Below are 21221 nucleotides of genomic sequence, written 5' to 3' on the forward strand. Positions count from 1 at the left end.
TAGAGTTTAACTATTTGGGGGTTGTTTTAGATTCAGAGTCATCTTGGGTTTGGGTAAACATAATACTAAGGAATCAGATGTTAAGAAAGAAACTTAATCCATTTAAAGGAATACTATATCTTTGAGAAGTTATTTTGGGAACTCGCATCATGATAAGTAATGTCTGTTACAAGCTATAAAAGTTTCCCCCTCCCCCCACAAATAATTAACCTCTTTTCACTAAACTGAATATTTTGGTTGAAACTTGCAGTTAACATGGCTTTACATTTACATCTTCACTTGTGCACCCGTTCAGCTTTGGATTATTTAAATGCACAGTTGGAAGTTCGGTTAAGTTGTCCACCCCCTGCAGACTTTGATGGAACTGAGCATATCTAATCACCACCACCCAGAGTGCATTGATCATCTGAAGATTTTGGATATTAGGTTAGCTCTGCAAAGATTCCACCTTGCTCTGCAGTGCAGCAAAATGTCAGATCGCTCCTCTATGCCAGAGAGAGGTTTTGCACATTTGGTGTTATTTTTGGAAAGCCCACTGGGGCTTAGACACTCCACTTGGAAATACTTAATCAAAAGCTCTCACTCAATAGTAATGATTTACTTCTGCTAGAAGAAGAAAACCTCTCTCTCCATCCCACTCTATAGACTGAGCGTTACCGACATCAGCTCAGCTTCTCCAACATTCACAAACTGCTCAAGAATGAATAATGGTCAAGACTATGAAAAAGAGTGGAAAAGGAAGGGAGCATCTGAAGGCTCATTACTGCAAGCTAATATAGAGAATGAGGCAGTGCCTTCATACAACCAGAACGTTGGTGATCAGACATCTGAGTGCCATGTCCCAAGAAGAAAGCATTCTGGGGCTAGTTTTGAGACGACTGTAGTGTGATACTAAGTACCAAGAGTCCTCTTTTTAAATGCTTTTTATTAGGGAATAAATTAGCTTTACTGTGTGCCGAGTTTGGACTATCACAGTAAAAGCAACTTTGTCAAGGCAAAGAAACTGCTGCCAGTACTCTGCTGGTTGGAAACAAGGACATCAACACGGGTGCTTTGGAATATCCTTTTTAGACATTCAAAATTAGAAGTTCTCAGCTGGCATCAGGATTCCCTGGAAAAAACTACCTTTATAGTACAGTGACACCCAGCTAGCATGAAGGAAGACAATCAATATTGTGGATTTTGGTTTCACACTAAACTACTTGATTCAAAAACAATGATCAGTGCCATTACCACATGACCATCTCTAAAACGAACATGAACACAGTAAGTCTGTCCATGCAGAGCTGTGATGAGTGCTTAGACACATATTAAACTGAGGAAGCTGAAACCGCTTTCACCACCTTTGTTTGGAAAGTATTGGTGACGAACACATTCACAGGACTTTACTTCTTTTCGTAATGTGAAGAGTGACGATAATTTTTAGTAAAATCATGGGCTGGGGGGAACTTTATCCAGCACCTCAAAGTTTCTGTTCACAAAGTTCTTTCTAGAATTTCGTTTTATATGTCCAATTATTTGTTTAAAAAAAAAACACAACAAAAAAACAGATAGTTGACAGATTCCTTACCTTCCTGGTTTGTAGCTGAATTTAGCAGAGCCTGGGACACAGAGCTGTTAGGTGGGCTTGTAATGGCTGCAGTAGGTCTTCCTAAGGGTGGCCCTCCAGATGGAGGGGGTCCTAGGGGAGGTCTAGCAGGAGGGTATGTTGAAGGTAAAGGCTGGCTCACTGGTGGAGGAGCAGACCCTGGAGAAAGATGCATTTTCATGAGTTGTGGAATAACTCAAGTTATGGAAATGTACTGTGTTACAAAGCCGCAAAGGCCAAAACTGTAAACATTATTCAGTGAGAAGTGTCGCACCAATAACAAAAACTCCAAAATAAATATGCATCTCCACAGCTGTTGACCTGCTCTTCTCCTGTTCCCTAAATAGTGGGCCTTTAGGGCTCCATGATTTATTTCCATTGAGGATCTTACTCTTGATGATTGTGAGCAAAGATAAGCATCACGCAAACTCTACTTCACCAATAAGACAGTTCTATCAAGTCTTCATCAAGTAGTCAGAACTTCACACACTTCTGATGTAGGAAAATGCCACACCATTTTGCTGTGGTTAAGAAGGGGAAAGCCAATGACAGATTTTCCTATTTCATGTTTATTTGGTGGAAAGTTAAAAAAAAACAAAATCATGTATCCAGTTGCCTTCCCCACCCCAAATGTTTTACTCTAGCCTTAGAGTTATTCTAGGATCACTTTCCCTCCCAACCCCCTTATTTCAGAGGGAGACCACTGAGCACATACACACTAGTTAAATTTGAAAAGGAACACCATCTCCAGAAATCTCGTGCCAATGTGTCACCATATCAGGTCTTCGCCGTGGCCTGGCAGCACGCTGCCTTCTATTAAAAGTAACAGCATTCTGTTGTTCACCAATTATTTTAGCTACATGACACTAGGAGTAGTGTGGTCAAATAATTTTACAAAATTGTGTCGAGTTATCTACTTACTCACTTAATCTAGAGTCCTGCAATTATACCTGCTGTGGTATCAACAACAAACAATCAATCCATACAATTGACCTATCAACTGTATTGCTGTTATCTTTAGTAAAGTTTACTATTTTGTTTCTTTATCTACGCCATGACCTGAGATTGCTAATGTTAATTTTCCCCACCCAAATCTGGCATTTGCTTCAGTTCACCTCCCCCACCCCCTTAGGCAATAAGCTCAATTACACAAAGTTAATACTCAATGTGCTACTATTTTTTAAAAATAAATACAAGAAAATTCATGCAAAATTATTGTATTATAGCTCTGACTCTTTCAGTCATTCATTTGTATTCTGCAACTGCACATAGAAGATTCTCTCACAATTTACTAGCGTCTCTAAAAAGACTTCTTAATTTTTGCTCCCCACCAAGAACCACAAAAAATACATTCATGGACTCTTAAAACCCAAAGGTCACATTCTGAAAACAGCTAAGCAATTAGCTGTGAACTTTTAGGAGGAGGAGTTAACACTCCAATACATCAGCCAAGCTGAGTTTAAATGTCATTCACAAGGAAATATCTGCTTTAACATTCCAGTTGTTTCAGGTCACAATAATTTTTGAAGTAGCAAAACATGCAGTTTCTATTAACAGGGACATACGCTCGACAGGAGAGCACTTGATAATCAAAAAAAAGGGAGAGATTTATTTGAATTGGCTACAGGAAACCTGACAAAGACAGTGAACAAACTATGAAAGAAGCTTCTGTAATGTGCTCACAAACTAGTTAAAAGGCAGTTGCTTTATACTACAAAACTTGATCACTTCTGTATGACATAGCACAAGGGAACTGTACTAGAGCAGCATGTTACTGAAAATTTATCACTTTTTACAGCAAATTTTGTGCCTCTTATGACACTAGGTATGATCTATTTAGGTAAGATTTATAAGAGCACAAGTTTTTGTGAATGCAAATTCACTTCAGACAGCACCTGATGAAGCAAACATTAGAGGTGCACCAATACACTGGTCCATATCGTATCAGCACCGATGAAAGGAAAATTGACGTTATTGGCAATCAGCTTTTATTGGCCAATGTGGACGATGAAGTTGTTGATAAATGCTGTGTGCATGCGCACAGCCACAGCCTGCATGCAGCCAGTCCATAACTTGGAGACCAGCACCTGGCTAGTAAGTCTGTTGTGAGGGGAAGAGGCAGGGGGGTGGGGGGAAAACATAGATCGAGGCCCCCCCATGGGGAGGGAGGGAGTGGGGCTGGGGTAGGCACAGGCACTGGCCAGCTGGGGCAAGGCATGGGACAGAGCCCTGAGGCTCATCCGGGAGGCACAGATCCTGCCGCTACGCGTACCCCCGAGGAAGCCATATGCTCTCCAATCTGTGCAAGGGGCGAGGACAGGCTGCCACTGGGGCAGGGTTCTTCCCAGAGGTGGGGGATTAGGCCAGGGCTGGCCCATTTCTCTACCCACTCCCCCCACCAACAGACTTACCAGCTAGATGCTGCTCTCCAAGCTGCCTGGCTCCATAAAATCGGCAATCAGATCAGCATCAACCAATATGGATCGTTAATCACTGGCCACCGTTATCAGCCCAAAAAAAATCTTTATTGGTGCACTCCTAATAAACATACGTTCACAAAAGCTTGTGCTCTCTAATAAACACACACGTGTATATTTACAGACTAATTAAAATGATACCCGTGAAGTGCATACATCTATCAGACTAAACTAACATGGCTAACTACCTCTCACTTTTCTGGATATTAGTGAGTTGTTTGTGCTAGAGCACAAACTCTACATTTTATGGTAAATAAACTTCCCATTCAACAACATGGAGGCCACTTCAAGTTGAATGGGAAGTTAGAAATTGGGACTGCAGTCTTACTGTTCCAGATACTGTACTTAATTTGCTTTATTAAAACTGTTGAAGACTCAATTTTATAGCATGTCACAAATTCATAGTGCCCTCAACGAAACCAGTAAAAGAAAAATATTACCGAAAAAAATGTAAGTGTTTACCACTCACTGGAGAACACCAGGAATTAGGTTGAAAACTGCCTGATGCACTTCCTTATAAAAAACTGTATGTGCTAATACGTGTTTTGACATCCATGCTGTGCTCAATGGTATCTCCCCGAGATGCGCTGTTCCTGCCTGAACAGATCATTTATATTCAGCTAGGCACGTAACTGATTTGTGGCATCAACAATGCCAACGCAAGCTTTTACATGAAACACCCACACACCAGGTTTCTGTATATCAGTGACACAGAAAACTGCGGCTTTTTCTTCATAGTAAGCACAGAGAGTTCAGTTTGCAACTTCCCACTGAGAGCCTTGTTTAGAATGGGCTGTATTAAACTATTAAATGGAATTCTAAGTACACTTTTCAGCTTTATAAACACACCACCGTTGTCATGGGATTACAGTCTCAGACCAACTTTTTGGGCTCCATAACTTAAGTGTGAGTGTTCAGAGAGCTATTCAGAACAAAATAAAAAAAAAAGTCTACAAACAGCCATGAACCTACATGCTTTATCAAAGCATTGACAGGAAGGCCAACAGACCGTAAATACTTCAACAGTTCAAAAAAACCCAACAAAATTAAATGCCTGCTTCATACATGGAACTTCCACTGACATCTATGCAACTTTTCCAAGTGGTTGCTGGGCACGGTTTTCCAGTATACCTGGTCCAGCACCACAATCCCACAACCAGAACAGAATTATAAACAGGAACAGTGAATAATAAATAACCTCTTCTAAAGCAGACATAGAAACTCAGCCCCAACACATTATTGTTTAAGAGTCATTACAGTTCTGTTATGTTATCTCACCTGGTTTCATGTAGCTGTTTGGAAGTGGGGGAACTCCAGGAGAAGCTGCATACTGATAGCTTGTTGGAGGATTTGTATTTCCTGAAGATGATGCTGACGGCTGGGTTGGTACTGCTCCTGTTACATGAGCAAAATGGCTTGTTTGAGACCCAGCTGGCTGACTCACCGAGGTCTGCCCATACTGCCAGTTTGAAAGTGCTGGGGGGTTAGTTCCAGGAAGGAAGCTACCAGCAGATGATATGGCAGCTGAGTTTTGTGATGGAGGTGGCATCTGGGGAGAAGAACCTGTATGTTGCAAAGGTGCCACAGAAATAAGTCCTACAGGTGCTCTGTTAAGAGTCTGGCCAGGTCCCTGATAATTACTTAACTGAGAAACATTCTGGGAACCACCATAATTATACTGTCCAGGAGAAGGGTGCAGGGGAGTCTTTGTTGGTATCGGATGCGAGTACAATCCTGGAGAGTTATATCTCTGGCCGTCTGACATGTGTGATGAATGCGTCAATGGGTTTTGAACAGGACCTAAAAGACAAAATTACAAGGAGTCAGTGCTACATACACTGCAGGCATCTGAAGAGAAATTCCCAGTAATACAACATACTTCTCCCTCAGAAGTTTGCTGCTACAGGCCATTGTATAGATCACTAGCGATGCAGGACTTCAACAGATGCTTACTTGAGAATCAGTTGCTCCTAATATCCTAGGCCAGGAGTGCTCAACCTCTGGGCCACAGGCCAAACCCAGCCCATGGAGCTAGAGCATTCAGCCCACGGGACTCCTTACAGATTGGGAAATTTGGTGGTGGTGAAGCAGTGACAAATAATACCGCTACCCTTTCTCGCTGCCAAATTTCCTTCCCCATCACAGCCGGATCAGAGCTGAGCTGCTCCCCACACCCACACCACCTAATCGGGCTCCTCATTTTGTCCCCACATGTCAGATAGGCCCCACCAGCTGGACAGAGTGCTGTCCATCCAACCCAAAGAGCAAAAAGGTAGGGCACCCTGATTCTCAGCTGGGGTGCATGACACCCTGGGGTGCCTTCAGACCTTTGCAAGGGTGCCACACAACATTAGCACTGTCTGGTGCACAAGCAAGATTTCAAATTGAAAGCTATAATGTTAAAAACATTCTGACCTGTCGCGGTCTTTGTGAGTCCTAACAGAATTGATCTGTGATGTTTCTGTAGTCAAAAACTGAGTGAAACTTAAGAGCTGGCATTTTCCAAGAGGGTGCCTCAAGTCTAAAAAGGTTGAGAACTGCTGCACTGGACTTTTGAATGAGTATTTATGACAGCCTTGCAGATCCCTTGAACACCTTAAAGATATCACACTCCAGATTGAAGCTTATCAATAAGCTTTTCTCTAGCACCTGGGGTGCACCCACATCAGAGATCCAAAGACAAGAAGAGCACACTGAATTAAAGGCCCACATTCTCCCACACAACTGGGCAATGAACAAGAAGGAAGAAACCAACAGTAGATGGCAGATAAGAAAAGCCTGTTTCTGCTTGTCAGTTTATTTTCACTTAGGCTGCTTGCAGACATTAAAAAAACAGAAACAAAACCAGAATGCTTTACCAGAAGCAGCAGTGCATTCCTCCAACCCAGCTCTGCAGCAGCTGCATACATTGGGTGCTTCGGTGGGGCTTTTTGGCCAAAAGCCCCCCTAAAAGTGCCCAATCTATACAGACACTGGACATGCTGGGTCCAACTGACACGATGCCTCTTCCAGGCATGTGCTGGACTCAGGAGCGTGCCAAGTTTAAAGTGCTGCTTTTTTCCCCCCCCTTAACATGTGCAAGCAGCCTTGGTGATTAACTTCTTCCCTCCATTTTAGTTAAAGGGAGAATCAACATAACTCTTAAGATCACAAATACTATTTCTCATGCAATATGAAACGTCGAATAGACCATTTCAGCAAAAGGAACAGACCTCACCATAGTACTAGCATGCCATTTACTGAGGAAAATTAACTTAGAATTGTGGGAAAAATACAGCTAGAAGGTGCACCCAGTCCAACCCCCTATGCAAGACAGAGTCATCCCTGCCGGGATTATCCCAGACACATGCCGTCTAACCTGCACCGTAGAATTTCATGACCAAGGTTACACAACCGCTCTAGGTCTGTTTCAGAACTCAACTCCTCATAGTTAGGAACTCTGTGCATCTCACCTAAACCTCCCAAGCTGCAGTTTAAACCCTTTACTTCTTGTCCTGTCTCTCGTGGATCCAGAGAACAATTAATCAGCACTGTTTTTATGAAAACCATTATTTTACCTGAAAACTACTCACATACCCCTCAACCTTCACTGTTAAATAATCCCAGTTCTTTCATCTTGTTACCTTCCTCTGGACTCTCACCAGTTTGTCAACATGCTTCTTGAAGGCATTTTAAAAGAACTGGAGGCCTAGTCTACAACACAAAGCTCGGCTAACAAGACGGCAGCTCACGCTCAAAAGTTCCTCTGTTGCAAAACCTCATTTCTGCCGGCAGAATTACTTCATCTCTGCCAACTAGAGCAAGGCTTCTGTACAAATCCCTGGCAGAAGCAGGAGCAGACCCACCTACATCTTTCCCTGGCTGCCATGGTGCCTTCAGCAGTTGGTGCCTTCCTGCTCTGGCAGCACAGCTCCTGAGCAGGGCACACAAGCCATGGCACTTTAACACTGGGAGATACTGCCTCCCACCAGACCTTTAGTATAGGCAAGGCCTGCTGATACAGCCAAGCTGATTTGGATTCACTGGAATAGAAAGATCATTAACTCCTTTGAGAATTTATATTCCCAGAGCATTATCAGTTTCCTATATTTTAAGCAGAATAAATAATTACACTATTTTTAGAACGTGGAAAAAACATCACTGAAAAGCCAGGTTAGGCACATTAGGTGTCATAGACAGTAATCATCATCGCCCTGACGTCAGACAGGATGCTTCTCCAAATGCAATCTTCAATGTATTTGGATCAGTGAAAAAGATCTCATCTCAAAAGTCTTCGTGAGTATTTGTCTAGAAACAATTGACACTTCCTCAGAAGTTCTACTGGCAGCTCTTGGTCACATTGTGCCATTCTAAACGCACACAAAATCATAGTATTTCATGCGTCCATTTAAAGCAGTAACTATACAGCATTTTTAAAGCAAGCACTGCTTTTATAAAACATAATAAAACTGTCAATCCTCCGAGTCTCGTAAAAAATGTTTCAAGTAAATAGGTTCAGAAGGCACTGAACTGGAATCCCACTGTTGCAGTTAAAAAGGAAAATAATGAACAATTCAATGTTTCCTAACTCCTCTGAAGAACCCTTAGCGACAGGATACACAGAAATGGCCAAATATTCTCAATTCTTCCATGACTTATACTGATACCCTACCTTTAAGTAGGGAGTCAGTCCCTGTGTCAACAAAGATCTTCTTTTCAAAACATAAAACACCACAATATTCAAATGCTTGAAAATCTGATAAATGTCCCCACATTGTAGTATCTGCAGATACTACAGCAGCCACAAACACGATGAAAATGCAGGAAACACATAGGATAATATAACAAAACAGTTATAACTGAGGTAACAAGTCTTTTAAAAATCTGAGGTGACAAATTTTTCAATGACTGCAAGAGGGGGTGAAAAACAGAAGAAAAAGAGGAAGCGAAAACCTGAAAAGTTTAACAACATAAGAGAAAGACTTAAGTTGTAAAACTGTGATTTTAATGCAAAAAAATCAGGAAGGGTCTAACATCAGTAATTCCTCCACAAACTGAACTCCCCCTGGCCAGCACAGTGCTTGCAGTTAACCCAGGGGTTCTCAGACTGCGGGTTGCAACCACCCAGGCAACTTTAAAGGAGGCGGCAAACTTCCCAGGAGGTGCATGCAGCGGCACGGGGAAGCAGTGCGCCGTGACAGCATGGAGCGGTGGATGGTAGCGGCAGCTGCCGCGTGCGAGCTCTCTGCCCCCCGCCACGGCCAGCGAGCATTCAGTCGCAGTATCACAAAGTTTGAGAACCCCTGTGTTAACCAAACAATTTCATAACAAGGGGCAAAGATTAACCATAAATAACTTGGAATGTGCTTCACACATTTGTTTCTCTCTGACCCGAGCGGCTCCAAAAATCTGTATTTTAGATCTAAACAAATATTTGGTTATGAACAGCAATTAAAAGATTTTCAAAGTAACTGTTTTGTATTGTTTTTTTTAAAAACAATGAACTCCCTAGATTACTGTAACACACAGTGTTCTCCTCTGGGTTTATTTGCTACATTAACTGACATTTGCAATCCATTTGTTTTAAAAATCAATTGTATCTTTATAAAAGAAAACTATGCAACTACATGAATTGTTGTTAGGAAATCTCTTTCTGCAGCTGTATCTTATGAGCAACATTCACTACGAATACTGTAAATAAGACAAAAATATGCATTGTATGCGTTCTGCAGCATTGATCAGGAAGAGGTCTATGTACCTAACAATACATTTTCCACAGCTTCAAGTATTCTTGAGCTTTACACTATCACACAATAGAGGCAAGATTTCTAGAGGAAGGAATTCAGTTTTCACAAAGACACTGTACCACGTCATTTCTGACTGATGAAAGCAGCTGTTAAAACATTTCATGGTTTAAAAAGAAAGAAAAAACAAACCCACAAAACTAGCTCAGATGCTCAAACAAAATCAGCCAAACATCACCCACCACCTCAAACCACAAGTGATTTCTGAGAAGATGCAATCAAAGCACCCTCATTGCATCTGTAGTGAGGACTGTAACTAGGCGTGTGTAAGTAGCCCAGTGTTGACTATCCCCAGGAGCACCAAAATCCAGGTGGCAGATTATTTCAACAGTTCAGAAAGCATTTGAAACACAGCAGCTAGAAAGAGTTGCACTTACAAATTGAATTGTTCATTTTGACCATTTTATCAACCATGAAAAATGATTTAGCCGATCAACTCCTGATTTATTCTGGTGATGAACCCTGCCTCTGACTGCTTGTGAATGGGTTTGAAAAGGTACATCACTGGACAGTGGTTCTTTTCAACCCCGTGAGAACAAGGAATTTTTGAACCTTGGAATTTACAAGTAGTAAAGCCTAGAGGTCCACAGCCACTGGTAAGAAAATGTTATTCAAACCAGATATTCTGAACACCTTTCATCTATCCAGACTCTTAAATGCTCTCTCGAGAAAGAAGTTACAAAATAAAATATCATTAAAGATTACACTGAATTGGTTAATCAATTGAAACACCGCACTTGAATTTCAGACTGTTTTTTCAGATGTCCAGCTAGAGTTCATAGTTAAAACAGAAATGGGTAAAACATTACAAAGCACTGAAGAACCTAGTTATGGTAGCCCATCTACCCTAACTGACACTTTCCCTATCAAGACAATATTCAGCTTCAAGCCACAGATTACTAGGATATCAGCATCTTAATTAAATATACCAGCAAGGTTTTTTTGTTCTGGTAACCTCACTCTCCCCTGCCTGCATAATATGGGCCAGATGCCAGTTTTCTTATTCTCTACCTATGATTTTACCCAGTCCTCCATCCCCAAGTTTGCTAATGGTTAAATACAGTTACTTTCCCAGGGCTGGCTGTACACAAATCCCATTTGCCTTCCCAGGGCTGGCTGTACACTTCCTTACAGCAGACACAGGCCAGTAGCCTATTTCAGTATCCACCTTTAACACAGTCCCCCAAGATCTAGAACTACAATATCTAAATAATTAACTTGCAAACTTCTTTAAAAAACTTGTATTTTAAAATCTACGAATATAGCGTGATGCAGAAGTTAAACAGCCTTCTACAGACAGCAGAACCAGTGCCAAAAAAACCCCCAAAACCAAAAAACCCATAAACCATAAATTTAAAATGACACAGTTCATTTATTGCACTTTCATAGATTTCATAGACATTAGGGCTGGAAGGGACCTCAGGAGATCGAGTCCAGCCCCCTGCCCAAAGGGCAGGAAGTCAGCTGGGGTCATAGGATCCCAGCAAGATAAGCATCCAATTTACTCTTGAAGGTGTTCAATGTAGGTGCTTGAACCACCTCCGCTGGCAGACTGTTCCAGACCTTGGGGGCTCAGACAGTAAAGAAATTCTTCCTTATGTCCAGCCTGAAACGGTCTTGCAGGAGTTTGTGACCGTTCGACCTCGTCATCCCTTGGGGCGCTCTGGTGAACAGACGTTCCCCCAGATCTTGGTGGTCACCCCTGAGAAACTTATAGGTGGCCATCAGATCACCCCTGAGCCTGCGCTTTTCCAGGCTAAAGAGTCCTATGGCTCTCAGCCTGTCATCGTAAGGTCTGTTTTCCTGACCCCTGATCATGCGCGTGGCTCTCCTCTGGACTCTCTCAAGCTTCTCCACATCCTTTTGGAATTGTGGAGCCCAAAACTGGACGCAGTACTCCAGCTGCGGCCTCACCAAGGCCGAGTACAAGGGGAGAATGACGTCCCGGGATTTGCTCGAGAAGCATCTATGGATGCAAGCCAGCGTTTTGGTCGCTTTACTAGCCGCAGCATCGCATTGGAGGCTCATGTTCATCTTGTGGTCAACGATGACCCCCAAGTCTCTTTCTTCTGTAGTGCTATCCAACGTAGCACTGCCGAGCCTATAAGGAGGCTGCAGGTTTTTCCTCCCAAGGTGGAGAACCTTGCATTTTTCGGTGTTAAACACCATCAGGTTCTCGTCCGCCCATTTGCTGAGCTTGTCCAGGTCAGTCTGGATCACCCGCCTATCTTCTGGCATGGATGCTTTGCCCCAAAGTTTGGTGTCATCGGAGAACTTGGCCAGTCCACTCCTGACTCCAATGTCCACATCATTAATGAAGATGTTGAACAGGATGGGTCCCAGGACAGAGCCTTGAGGGACCCCACTGGTCACAGGGCACCACGATGAGTGAATGCCATCGATTACAACCCTCTGGGTCCGACCACAGAGCCAGTTTCCCAGCCAGCGGATCGTGGTGGAGCCAAGGCCACAACTGGCCAGTTTAGCCAAGAGGTGATCATGGGATACCAAGTCAAAAGCTTTTTTGAAGTCAAGATATATGACATCAATCTCTTCTCCCTTGTCCAGGTGATAGGTCACCTGGTCATAGAAGGAAATGAGATTGGTCAAACAAGACCTACCTGCAACAAACCCGTGCTGGCTATCCCTTAGGATGTTAGCCTGGGCCAGTCCCTCAAGGATGGCCTCCTTAATAAACTTTTCTAAGATCTTCCCCAGGATAGAAGTCAGGCTAATGGGCCTGTAGTTAGCCGGATCCACTCTCCTCCCTTTCTTGAAGATCGGCACCACATTGGCCTTCTTCCAGTCTTCGGGCACTACACCAGAGCGCCAGGAGTTTTCAAAGATCCGTGCCAGGGGCTGGGCTATGACGCTCGCCAGCTCCTTGAGTACCCTGGGGTGCAGGTTGTCAGGGCCAGCTGACTTGAAGGTATCCAGCTTCTCAAGGTGTTCCTTCACGAGGTCAGCATTGATGGAGGGTAGGGGATCCCCATCCCCCGGATCTCCCTGTCCCATAGCAGGCATGGGCGTCCCGTGTGACTGATGAAAGACTGACGCAAAGTACCTATTTAATAGGTTGGCTTTTTCCTGGGCATCAGTTGTCAGTTGCCCCATCTGGTTTAGCAGGGGCCCAACGTTGCCCTTGCTTTTCCTCTGGCTCCCCACATATCTGAAAAAAGGACTTTTTGTTGTCCTTGATGCTTGAAGCTAGTTGGAGTTCAGTTACAGCCTTGGCTTTGGCACTTGTAGGTGGCACTCTGACTTTAGCCCAACTGCAGCATTGTGCATGCTAGACTTATATAAATTATTTTCAGGTGAAACAATAAGAGACTATTTTGACTGAAAAATAAAACATATATCTTTTGTTGCATGTATTCTGGCAGTACCCAAATGCCCAAGCAGAATCAGAGGACTATTTTACTGGATGTTGTAAATTCCACACTGTTAACCTCATTTAGGGGAAAGACATTTAGGGGATATATATGACATTACATATATTATATGCATATATAATGGTCAGTTCTGGTTGCAAAAATAACCTTGAAAAATGTGAATCAAACATAAGCCAGACCAGTGAAGTCCACCGACAACTTATATAAGCAGAGTCCACAGGGCTCTGTCATTTTAACTGAAATATGGCTTTTTCCCCAAATCCCTCCAAACTTGCCATTCTGCTGTGGCAAGGGAGTAATTTTTAGATCTCCTTGCCCTGCTGTGACTACCTGCATGCCTTCTGTACTTAGATGGAGAAACACTGCTTTTTCCCCTGCCAGGAAGGAAGGAAAAGAGTGAGGCCACCCCTACACCAGTGATTCTCAACCAGGGTCCCAAAGTACCCTGGGTTTACATGAGATCTTTTTAGAGGCATTATGCAACTGTTAGTTACGCAAACACCTACAAATAATTCACAACTTAAATGCAGAGATTTTAAAAGAGCATCTATACTACCAAACACATTCAGACCTGTTGTGGTCTTTATGAGTTTTTTGCAGCAGAAGTACTGCTCTATTATTTTTTCATAGTCGAGAAACGAGTCAAAACTAAGAGCTGGTATTGTTCCAGGGGTGCCTTGAGTAGTTTGAGGAGTTCCTTAAGTTCATAAAGGTTGAGAACCACTGATGTATAGAGTATTAAAAAAAACAAACAAACCGAAAAATCCAACAGTAAATGTACTCATGGCTGAAAGTCTCTTACAAACTACAGTACTGCATAACAATATGGAGTACTGGGATGGAAGCAAAGGGCATTTCCTGGCAAGAAAATAAAGGACAAGAGTCCAAGGATTAGGGTGCTAGCGTAGCTCTTCCAGCACCCAAACTCTACTCCCTGCTCCACCAGACTTCCTGTCTGACCTTGGACGAGTGACTTGTACAGAACTGAAACTGAAGCAATGTAGTACAGCAGGGATAACACAGAAGTGCGGTGAGGATAAATGCATTCGAAAGCTGACCCCCCTCAGATCACTAACATGAGAAACACTTAAGTACCTAAAGATAGAATTGGTGCAGCTAGATCTGGTGCCACACAGCACCTGGTGGACTGAACAGAAAACCCAAATACTTCTGAAACTTCTGACAATTTTGTGTTGCTGTGATCACAGCAGGACACTTACAGGCAAAGCTAATGAATGTATTAACATTTCCTTACAAATATTCAGCTCTCTTTCTTCTCCAGATACCCACACAAGCAGATCAATGTCAATCTTATCTGCCTACCTGACTTAGTATCAAGAGTTACTAACCCAACCCAACATAGTTTAGAAAAGAGCAACGCAGTGCTGCTGTAACCATTTACAGTGTAACGCCCAGTAAGCTACCTGCTGAAGCAAGGGGAGGGGGTGCAAGAAGTTGTCAGGAAGCAGAAATAGTGTCTATGAACAAAGTTACTTGCCAGCTTCCTTCATGAACTACTCAGATCATTATGCACACTGGAACATAGTAGCAGAGGCGGGGAAAAAAAAAAAATTTGTAGGGCTTCTTTTCCATCCGTTTCAAAAACAGTGAGAACACTGTCAATGCTTAAATAGTAATTGTTCCTACCAATACTACATTTTCTACATCTAAGTAATAGTGACCAAAGTGCTATCTTCCATACTTACCTCAGTAAAACTAAAGCAATTCAAGTATTTGCATAGCTGCCTTTATGTCCTTCTATTTGCCTAACACACAAATAGCCAACTGTTTTCTTCAAATATTTCCTTAGGACAGGTATCTTGTGCCCTCTAAGCACATTCCTAGTGAAAGCAACATCAGTACAAAAGCCACAACACACTCTGCTAGCTGGCACTCCTCTACTCTTTGTCTATTGCTCCTCTATTGAGATGGCAAGCTCTTCAGAACAGAGACCCTATTAGGCACTTTACACACGCTTAGCACTACAGATATGTTCAACAGCCATTTATCAAGTGTCAACTCTGGCAGCGATATTAAAAAAGTAACAAAACAGAACTGGTTCATGAAGAAGTAGGAAAGAGGTGCGACTCGAACAGCCAAGATCCAAGTCTATAAGAAAGGAAAAACTTAAGAGACATCGGTGTTCATGCATAGCTATGAAACACCTGCACAAAATGCATCGCCTTTTTATTTACACAATAATTAAAGAGAAGAGCAAAGGCTCTTCTTGCTTGATTTTTCTCTTCTGGTTCAGGATAAGAACGGTTTTAACTTGGCCTGTACCACCTGTTGCGCTATCACATCATAAGACGAGAGATGCTGCAAGAGTGATTTCGTAGCCACGATGGTCCAGAAATTATGCAAGGGGCAAAGATTTCTCAGAGCGAGATCTTGTATCGGACCAACTACATAGGCAGGATAAAGTTCGACAACTACACAGCTGGTCCAATAAAACATCTCACCCTAAGAAATCCTTGCCTCTCATCTTAAAACATGTGACACCCATCTCTCCAAAGAGACCAGGCTCTCCCAAGTCACTGTGCTCCTTGTGGGGAAGAATGCTACTTTTGCATAAAACCCAAGATCAAACTACACTTGAGCAGACTTCACTTTCCGGATCCTCCCCCTGCAAGCAATCATCATGGTGCCACATGTACACTCGATTCCAAAGGGCCAGCGCCTCCGCGTATGACCACCTGCTGAGATTTTAACCAGTGGAAAGCAACCGACCAGCACTCAGCTGCTCTCAATCAAACCCATGACTCACTCGGCATTGGAGTTTCCCCTATGTCGGCTGAAAGCAGCTTCCAGAGAAGAAAACGCTAGAGGCCAAGTAGAGGCCAGCCACCAGAAACAGAGATTGTTAAAAAAAAAAAAACACACCAGAGAAGCAGTTCCTATTTTAGGGCCCTTCAGAAAGTAACATTAAAACATGAAACTACGCTTTTTGTTAGAAGCATGGCTATACGACCCCAGTGACATCTCATATTCAAGTAAACACCACCAGCAGCTGATAACATAGGACGGGTTGTCCAAACTGAACTGAAATGATGAACCCTGGGAGAATATCCATCAATTAACGTCAGTGATAATGAGCAGCTTGCAAACGAGAGGGTCCCATCTTGACTACTGGTACAGTACTCTGGACCCACGGGGGGGGGGAGACCGTGGGCCTGAGCCACCCAGGCACTCTATAAGGCCCCCTCGGTGCAGGGGCCGGTAGGGACATGACTTCTCATTACTCAAAACTGGAGATATTTTGGGGGGAGGGGGCACGGAGCAGGGCTTGGGGAGGCTCCCGTGAATTTGGGAGCTACCTTTTGGACAGGAAGCGGGGAGCCTTGTATCCTCCACCTTCCCAGGGCACTACAGCCCTTCCCCCCCACCCTATGAAGCGCTGCCCCATCAGGCAAGCCCAGCCGGGGGTCTCCCCACGCCTGGCACGGCCCCCACGCCACGCGGCCTGTCCCCAAACAGCCCAGAGCCTGCCCCGCCAAGGAGTCCAACCCCAGCCCCGCGGGCCCCAGCGGCGCCGCCTCACCGTTGCTGTAGGCCTGCTGCCCGGCGCCGTGGGCTCGGCCGGGCTGGGCCATGGCGCCCGCTGCTCCCAGCCCCAGCGCCGAGTGCCGGAGGACGGGAGAGACGGCAGGGGGGGCACCGGAAGGAACCACTGCGCCGCGCAGGCGCACTCCGTACACGTGGCACTTCCGGGACCAGAAGCTCTGCGGCACTGGGCAGGGCTGGAATGGCCCCGGGGCTTGGCTCTTAAAGGGGACGCGGCCCAGTAGCCCCAGGGTCCGGTGTGCTGGGGGACAAGGCTGGGGAGAGGGGAGGAAGGAAGCCTGCCTGCAGCTGGGACTGGGGCAGGAAACACTGGCAGGGAGAAAGCAGGGACTCCAGCTAAGCCCCAGGCCTCTGACGCTCAGTCATGCTCATGGCCAAGTCAATGGCCTGCAACACAGCCAGAGCCACAGGAGAATTTTTTTCCTTTGTTGATGCATGATGCCATGACGCAAAACCTCTCATTTTACCTGCCACAGTTCCCACGGCAAAAACGACAAGGCTTGGTACGGCGTCCATCCCAGAGGGACGCGTGCCGACAGCGTGGCCGGCCCCGGAAGGAGAAAGCGGAAGAAGAAAAGGGGAATCGCACACCAAAAACAGCTGAACTTGACCCAAATTTTAATCAACTATTCCTTCATGTTGTGTTTCACGTGGGCTGCTTCTGGGCCAACCACTTATTTTCTACAACGGTGATCTTCTACTTTCGTGAAAACGTCCCCGTTCCATCTCATACGTTGTTGCCGACTCTCATGATTTTTGGCATTGTTCTTAAAGTCTATACTTTGGGAATATGAAAAGCTTAGCTTTTCTTTTATTTTTATATATATCTCATTTCTTGTATTATATATAAAAGAAAAGCTAAGTTTTTCACGTTCCCAAAGCATATCATTGAATTTAAGTTGAATTTAAGAACACCACCAAAAATCATGAGAGAGAAAGAGACATCTACATATACCTGAAGCGTAGACTTCAAGAACAATGCTAGAAATCATGAGCGTCGGCAACAACATACAAGATGGAATAGCGATGTTTTCATGAACGCAGAAGAGTCAAGAGTATATATGAGGGCTGTTCAAAAAGTATCAAGATGGATGCTGTAGAAAATGCAATATTTTATTTACAGGGGTTTCGGCTTATATCTCCTTTGAAGTATGCTCTTCCTGCAGCCGTGCACTTCTCCCAGTGTTTCTGTCATTGTTGGAAGCACCTCTGATCAGCAATATGTGGAATGGCTAGTTGCTCCGTCACATTTTTTGTTTTATGGTTTCCGCATCCCACAGTCTTCTTCCTTTTAAGGTTTTCTTTAGTTGAGGGAAGAAAAAAAAAAACAGTCCTGCCATATCCCACAAATGCCGCAGCCTCCATATTCACTTGATATGGCCCCATCAGTCAATACTCAATACTTCTTGAACAGCTCTCATATATAAAAGAAAGAGCTAAGTTTCTCACATTCCTGAAGCATAGACTTTAAGAATGACATGAGAGTTGACAACAGTAGATGTAAGAGGCTTCTTTATTCTTACTGTTTTTTACACCTATTTACTCTTCAAATAATCACATTTCTCACCCTGTTCTTTTCCAGCATTGCATAGTGCAGTATATTGAACTGATTAATTTTTAAAGTCTCATAAGGACTGACTGGAGATTAGCAAATGGATATAATTTAGTTCCAGGGGCTGATTCAGTCCTTGGACTGCCAACCAGGGTGACAAGTGCTTTGATTGCTCTCTCTGGTAGAGACAGTTGTTTACTGGCAAATAACCTGAGCTAATTTCACATGAGTCACTGGACAGCTTCCAGGTGGGGTCACACTCCTTTGGGAAACTCTACTCCTCACGATCAGGGCACTCTGGAATGCGTATCTGTGCAATTATCCAACTTGCACAAAATGGGGGGGGAGGTGTTAGGATTCAAGGATCATCATTGCAACAAAGGACTATTTACAAAGTGATATATATATTAAGAAAGACATCTATGCAATTAGCCAGTCTGCAGGTCACATTATTTACCTAATTATGCTGTAAACAAACATAAAACTCCTCATAAAATATGTAAGTCATCAACAAAAGTCTTCTGGAACAAAAATACTTAAGTCTTCTGGAACAAAACCTTTCACAATAACACCTAAATCTTAACATTTCCCAAATTAAAAAAATAAAAATAGTTTCCACGTCAGATAACCAATGCCATGAATGTATCCGTCAATTGCTCATTGTGGGGTAGCATAACTGAGAAGCCAGTATTGTTCTAACAGGGTTGTAAGACCCCAGTTAAATTCTGAAGTCAATTGCAGTCTTTCAATTGACTAAAATAGCACTTATGTCAGGTTTAAAAAAACAGTTATTAATACTGGATTGTTTTTCTTCTGTTATGGTTTTTTTTATTTCTGCAGCAAGCTATAGATGTACCTAATGGAGGCTCAGGATGATTTGTGCAAGTCTAGAAATGAATATACCTTAATTGGTAACTGTCAGGTACATAAGAATGAAAACTGGGGGTTTTTTTGTGTAAAATCTGCAAGAATATCCTCCAACAATTTCTAAATGAGGAAGAAGGGCTGTGTCTTACCTTATCATAAATTCTCTCTTTCATCACTAATACATTGGATAGGTCCTTTGGGATACATCCTTTCTGATTTCCATTAGTATTGATGGATTAAGTCCTTGCAATATTATAACAATGCATATTAAAATATGATCATTGCTTTTTTATAGACACAAGCCTTTAAATACAGTGAAATTCCATTTTTTTCATTTGGCCATGACTTTGTATGTGATACAATTAACTTTATAACCCAATGTGATTGCGGCGATTTAAGATGTTTGTGAATCAATCCTCCACAAAGGAAGTTTATCTGTGTATATCATACTCTGAGATGATCAGCAGCAATAGCAAACATATGTCCTGATTTTGGGTGCTACCTATCCTACCTAGTACCTGATTTCCAAGTAGAAAAAACAGTATGCAGCTGTGCCAAATTTCTAACTTTGGTATTGTTAGAGACTGGATGAATAGGGTAGAAATTCTGTATTGATCCTTCTTCACATACATTTTTTTTTTGGTGTAGCCATTATATCCTATTGAACATTTCCATTCCATTGATTGACAGAAACTGAAAAAGAACAACACCATGTATTACAAAATGATGTTTGGCCTTAAATCCACAGAGGAATTAATGGAAAAGCTGTTCAAGAAAACCTAATTCTCACCACATTTTTTCTTCCACCCACAAATGCTCATATAGGACAAGGGTGTTGGTTGTAGCCATGGGGGTCTAAGGACAAAGGCAGAAAGGTTTCTTTGGGTGAATCTGATCTCTTTTATTACCAACTGCAGATGCTTCCTCAGCCTGACAAAGGGTTTTTAAACCCAAAAGCTCGCTAAGAAAAATTTTTCCAGGTATTTAAATTGGCCTACTAAAAGAGATCAGATTCACCCAAAGAACCTTGCCTGCATATAGGACAAGTTAATTGCTTCCTTGATGTCAGCTGATCATGCCAGGTACCCAGGCCTGGTCCAAGGGTAATTGGCGCCGTAGGTGAGCTGTGTACCTTGGTGCCCCCACTACTTTCAATATAAAGGAAAATAAGAAGTCTAGAATGAACTTTTCCATGTACTTATTTGATATTTGAAATGAACAATAGAACTATAAAAACAAACAAAAAAATTATTGTTTCACACTTTTCATTAACCCTAACACAATTATAACAGCTGGCCAGGGCTGTTATTTAGAATGATGTTCCTCCTACCATTGGCATTGCGTAGGGGTGCACGCAGGTGTCAGGGTGCAATGCATAGGGGTGCACGCAGGTATCAGGGTGCAATGCATAGGGGTGCACGCAGGTGTCAGGGTGCAATGCATAGGGGTGCACGCAGGTGTCAGGGTGCAAAAAGGCACTGCTGGTGGTGCCTATGGGTGGCTGCTGCTTGCCACTCTCCCTTGCTGCTGACACTGCCAACGGTGTCTGCAGGCGGTCTGTGATCCTCACTGCCCCACGTGGCCAGTGGCATCTGCAGGTGGTCACCGACCACTGGTCAGCACTCGCCACCCTCCCCCCATGGCGCCCCAGCCTCCAGGGGCACGTGGCATTCACACCTGTTATTTTATTCTGTGTATCATTTTGTTACCCCCCACACACACAATTTTGGCACCCTAAGCAACCGCCTAGTTTGCCTAATAGTTGGTGGTACCTGTCCTGAGATTTTCAACCACATGCATGATGGCGAAGGGGCTTGTGTCCAGAGGGAGGCACAGGAATAGTCAGTCGGTTGATGTCAAAGCACTTGACTATAAAACAACACATCCCTGCCTTTCCCCCCAACCTGGTCAAGCTGAGCTTTGCAGGGAAATGCCTGCCATCCCTCACCTGCACCTTGGGTGGCTAATGTCATCCCAGCCCCTCCCCTTTAGCAAGGG

The 21221-nt window shown here is 43.5% G+C and overlaps 1 protein-coding gene across 1 annotated transcript in view; it reads right to left on the minus strand.

The window, feature by feature from the left end:
* SEC24A (SEC24 homolog A, COPII component) overlaps nt 1-16926 on the minus strand; it is a 44197-nt gene extending 27271 nt beyond the window's left edge. Inside the window, exons 1-3 of the mRNA XM_090064586.1 lie at nt 16782-16926; nt 5344-5865; nt 1571-1747 (exon numbers count right to left, since the gene is read on the minus strand). Coding sequence (XP_089920712.1) covers nt 1571-1747; nt 5344-5865; nt 16782-16833 — 751 coding nt within the window. The 5' untranslated portion in view covers nt 16834-16926. The remainder of the gene's footprint in view (nt 1-1570; nt 1748-5343; nt 5866-16781) is intronic.
* Nucleotides 16927-21221: the final 4295 nt, after the last annotated feature.

The sequence above is a fragment of the Crocodylus siamensis genome, chromosome 10, assembly GCF_052110815.1.
Source record: "Crocodylus siamensis isolate JL-2025a chromosome 10, ASM5211081v1, whole genome shotgun sequence".
Lineage (NCBI taxonomy): Eukaryota > Metazoa > Chordata > Crocodylia > Crocodylidae > Crocodylus > Crocodylus siamensis.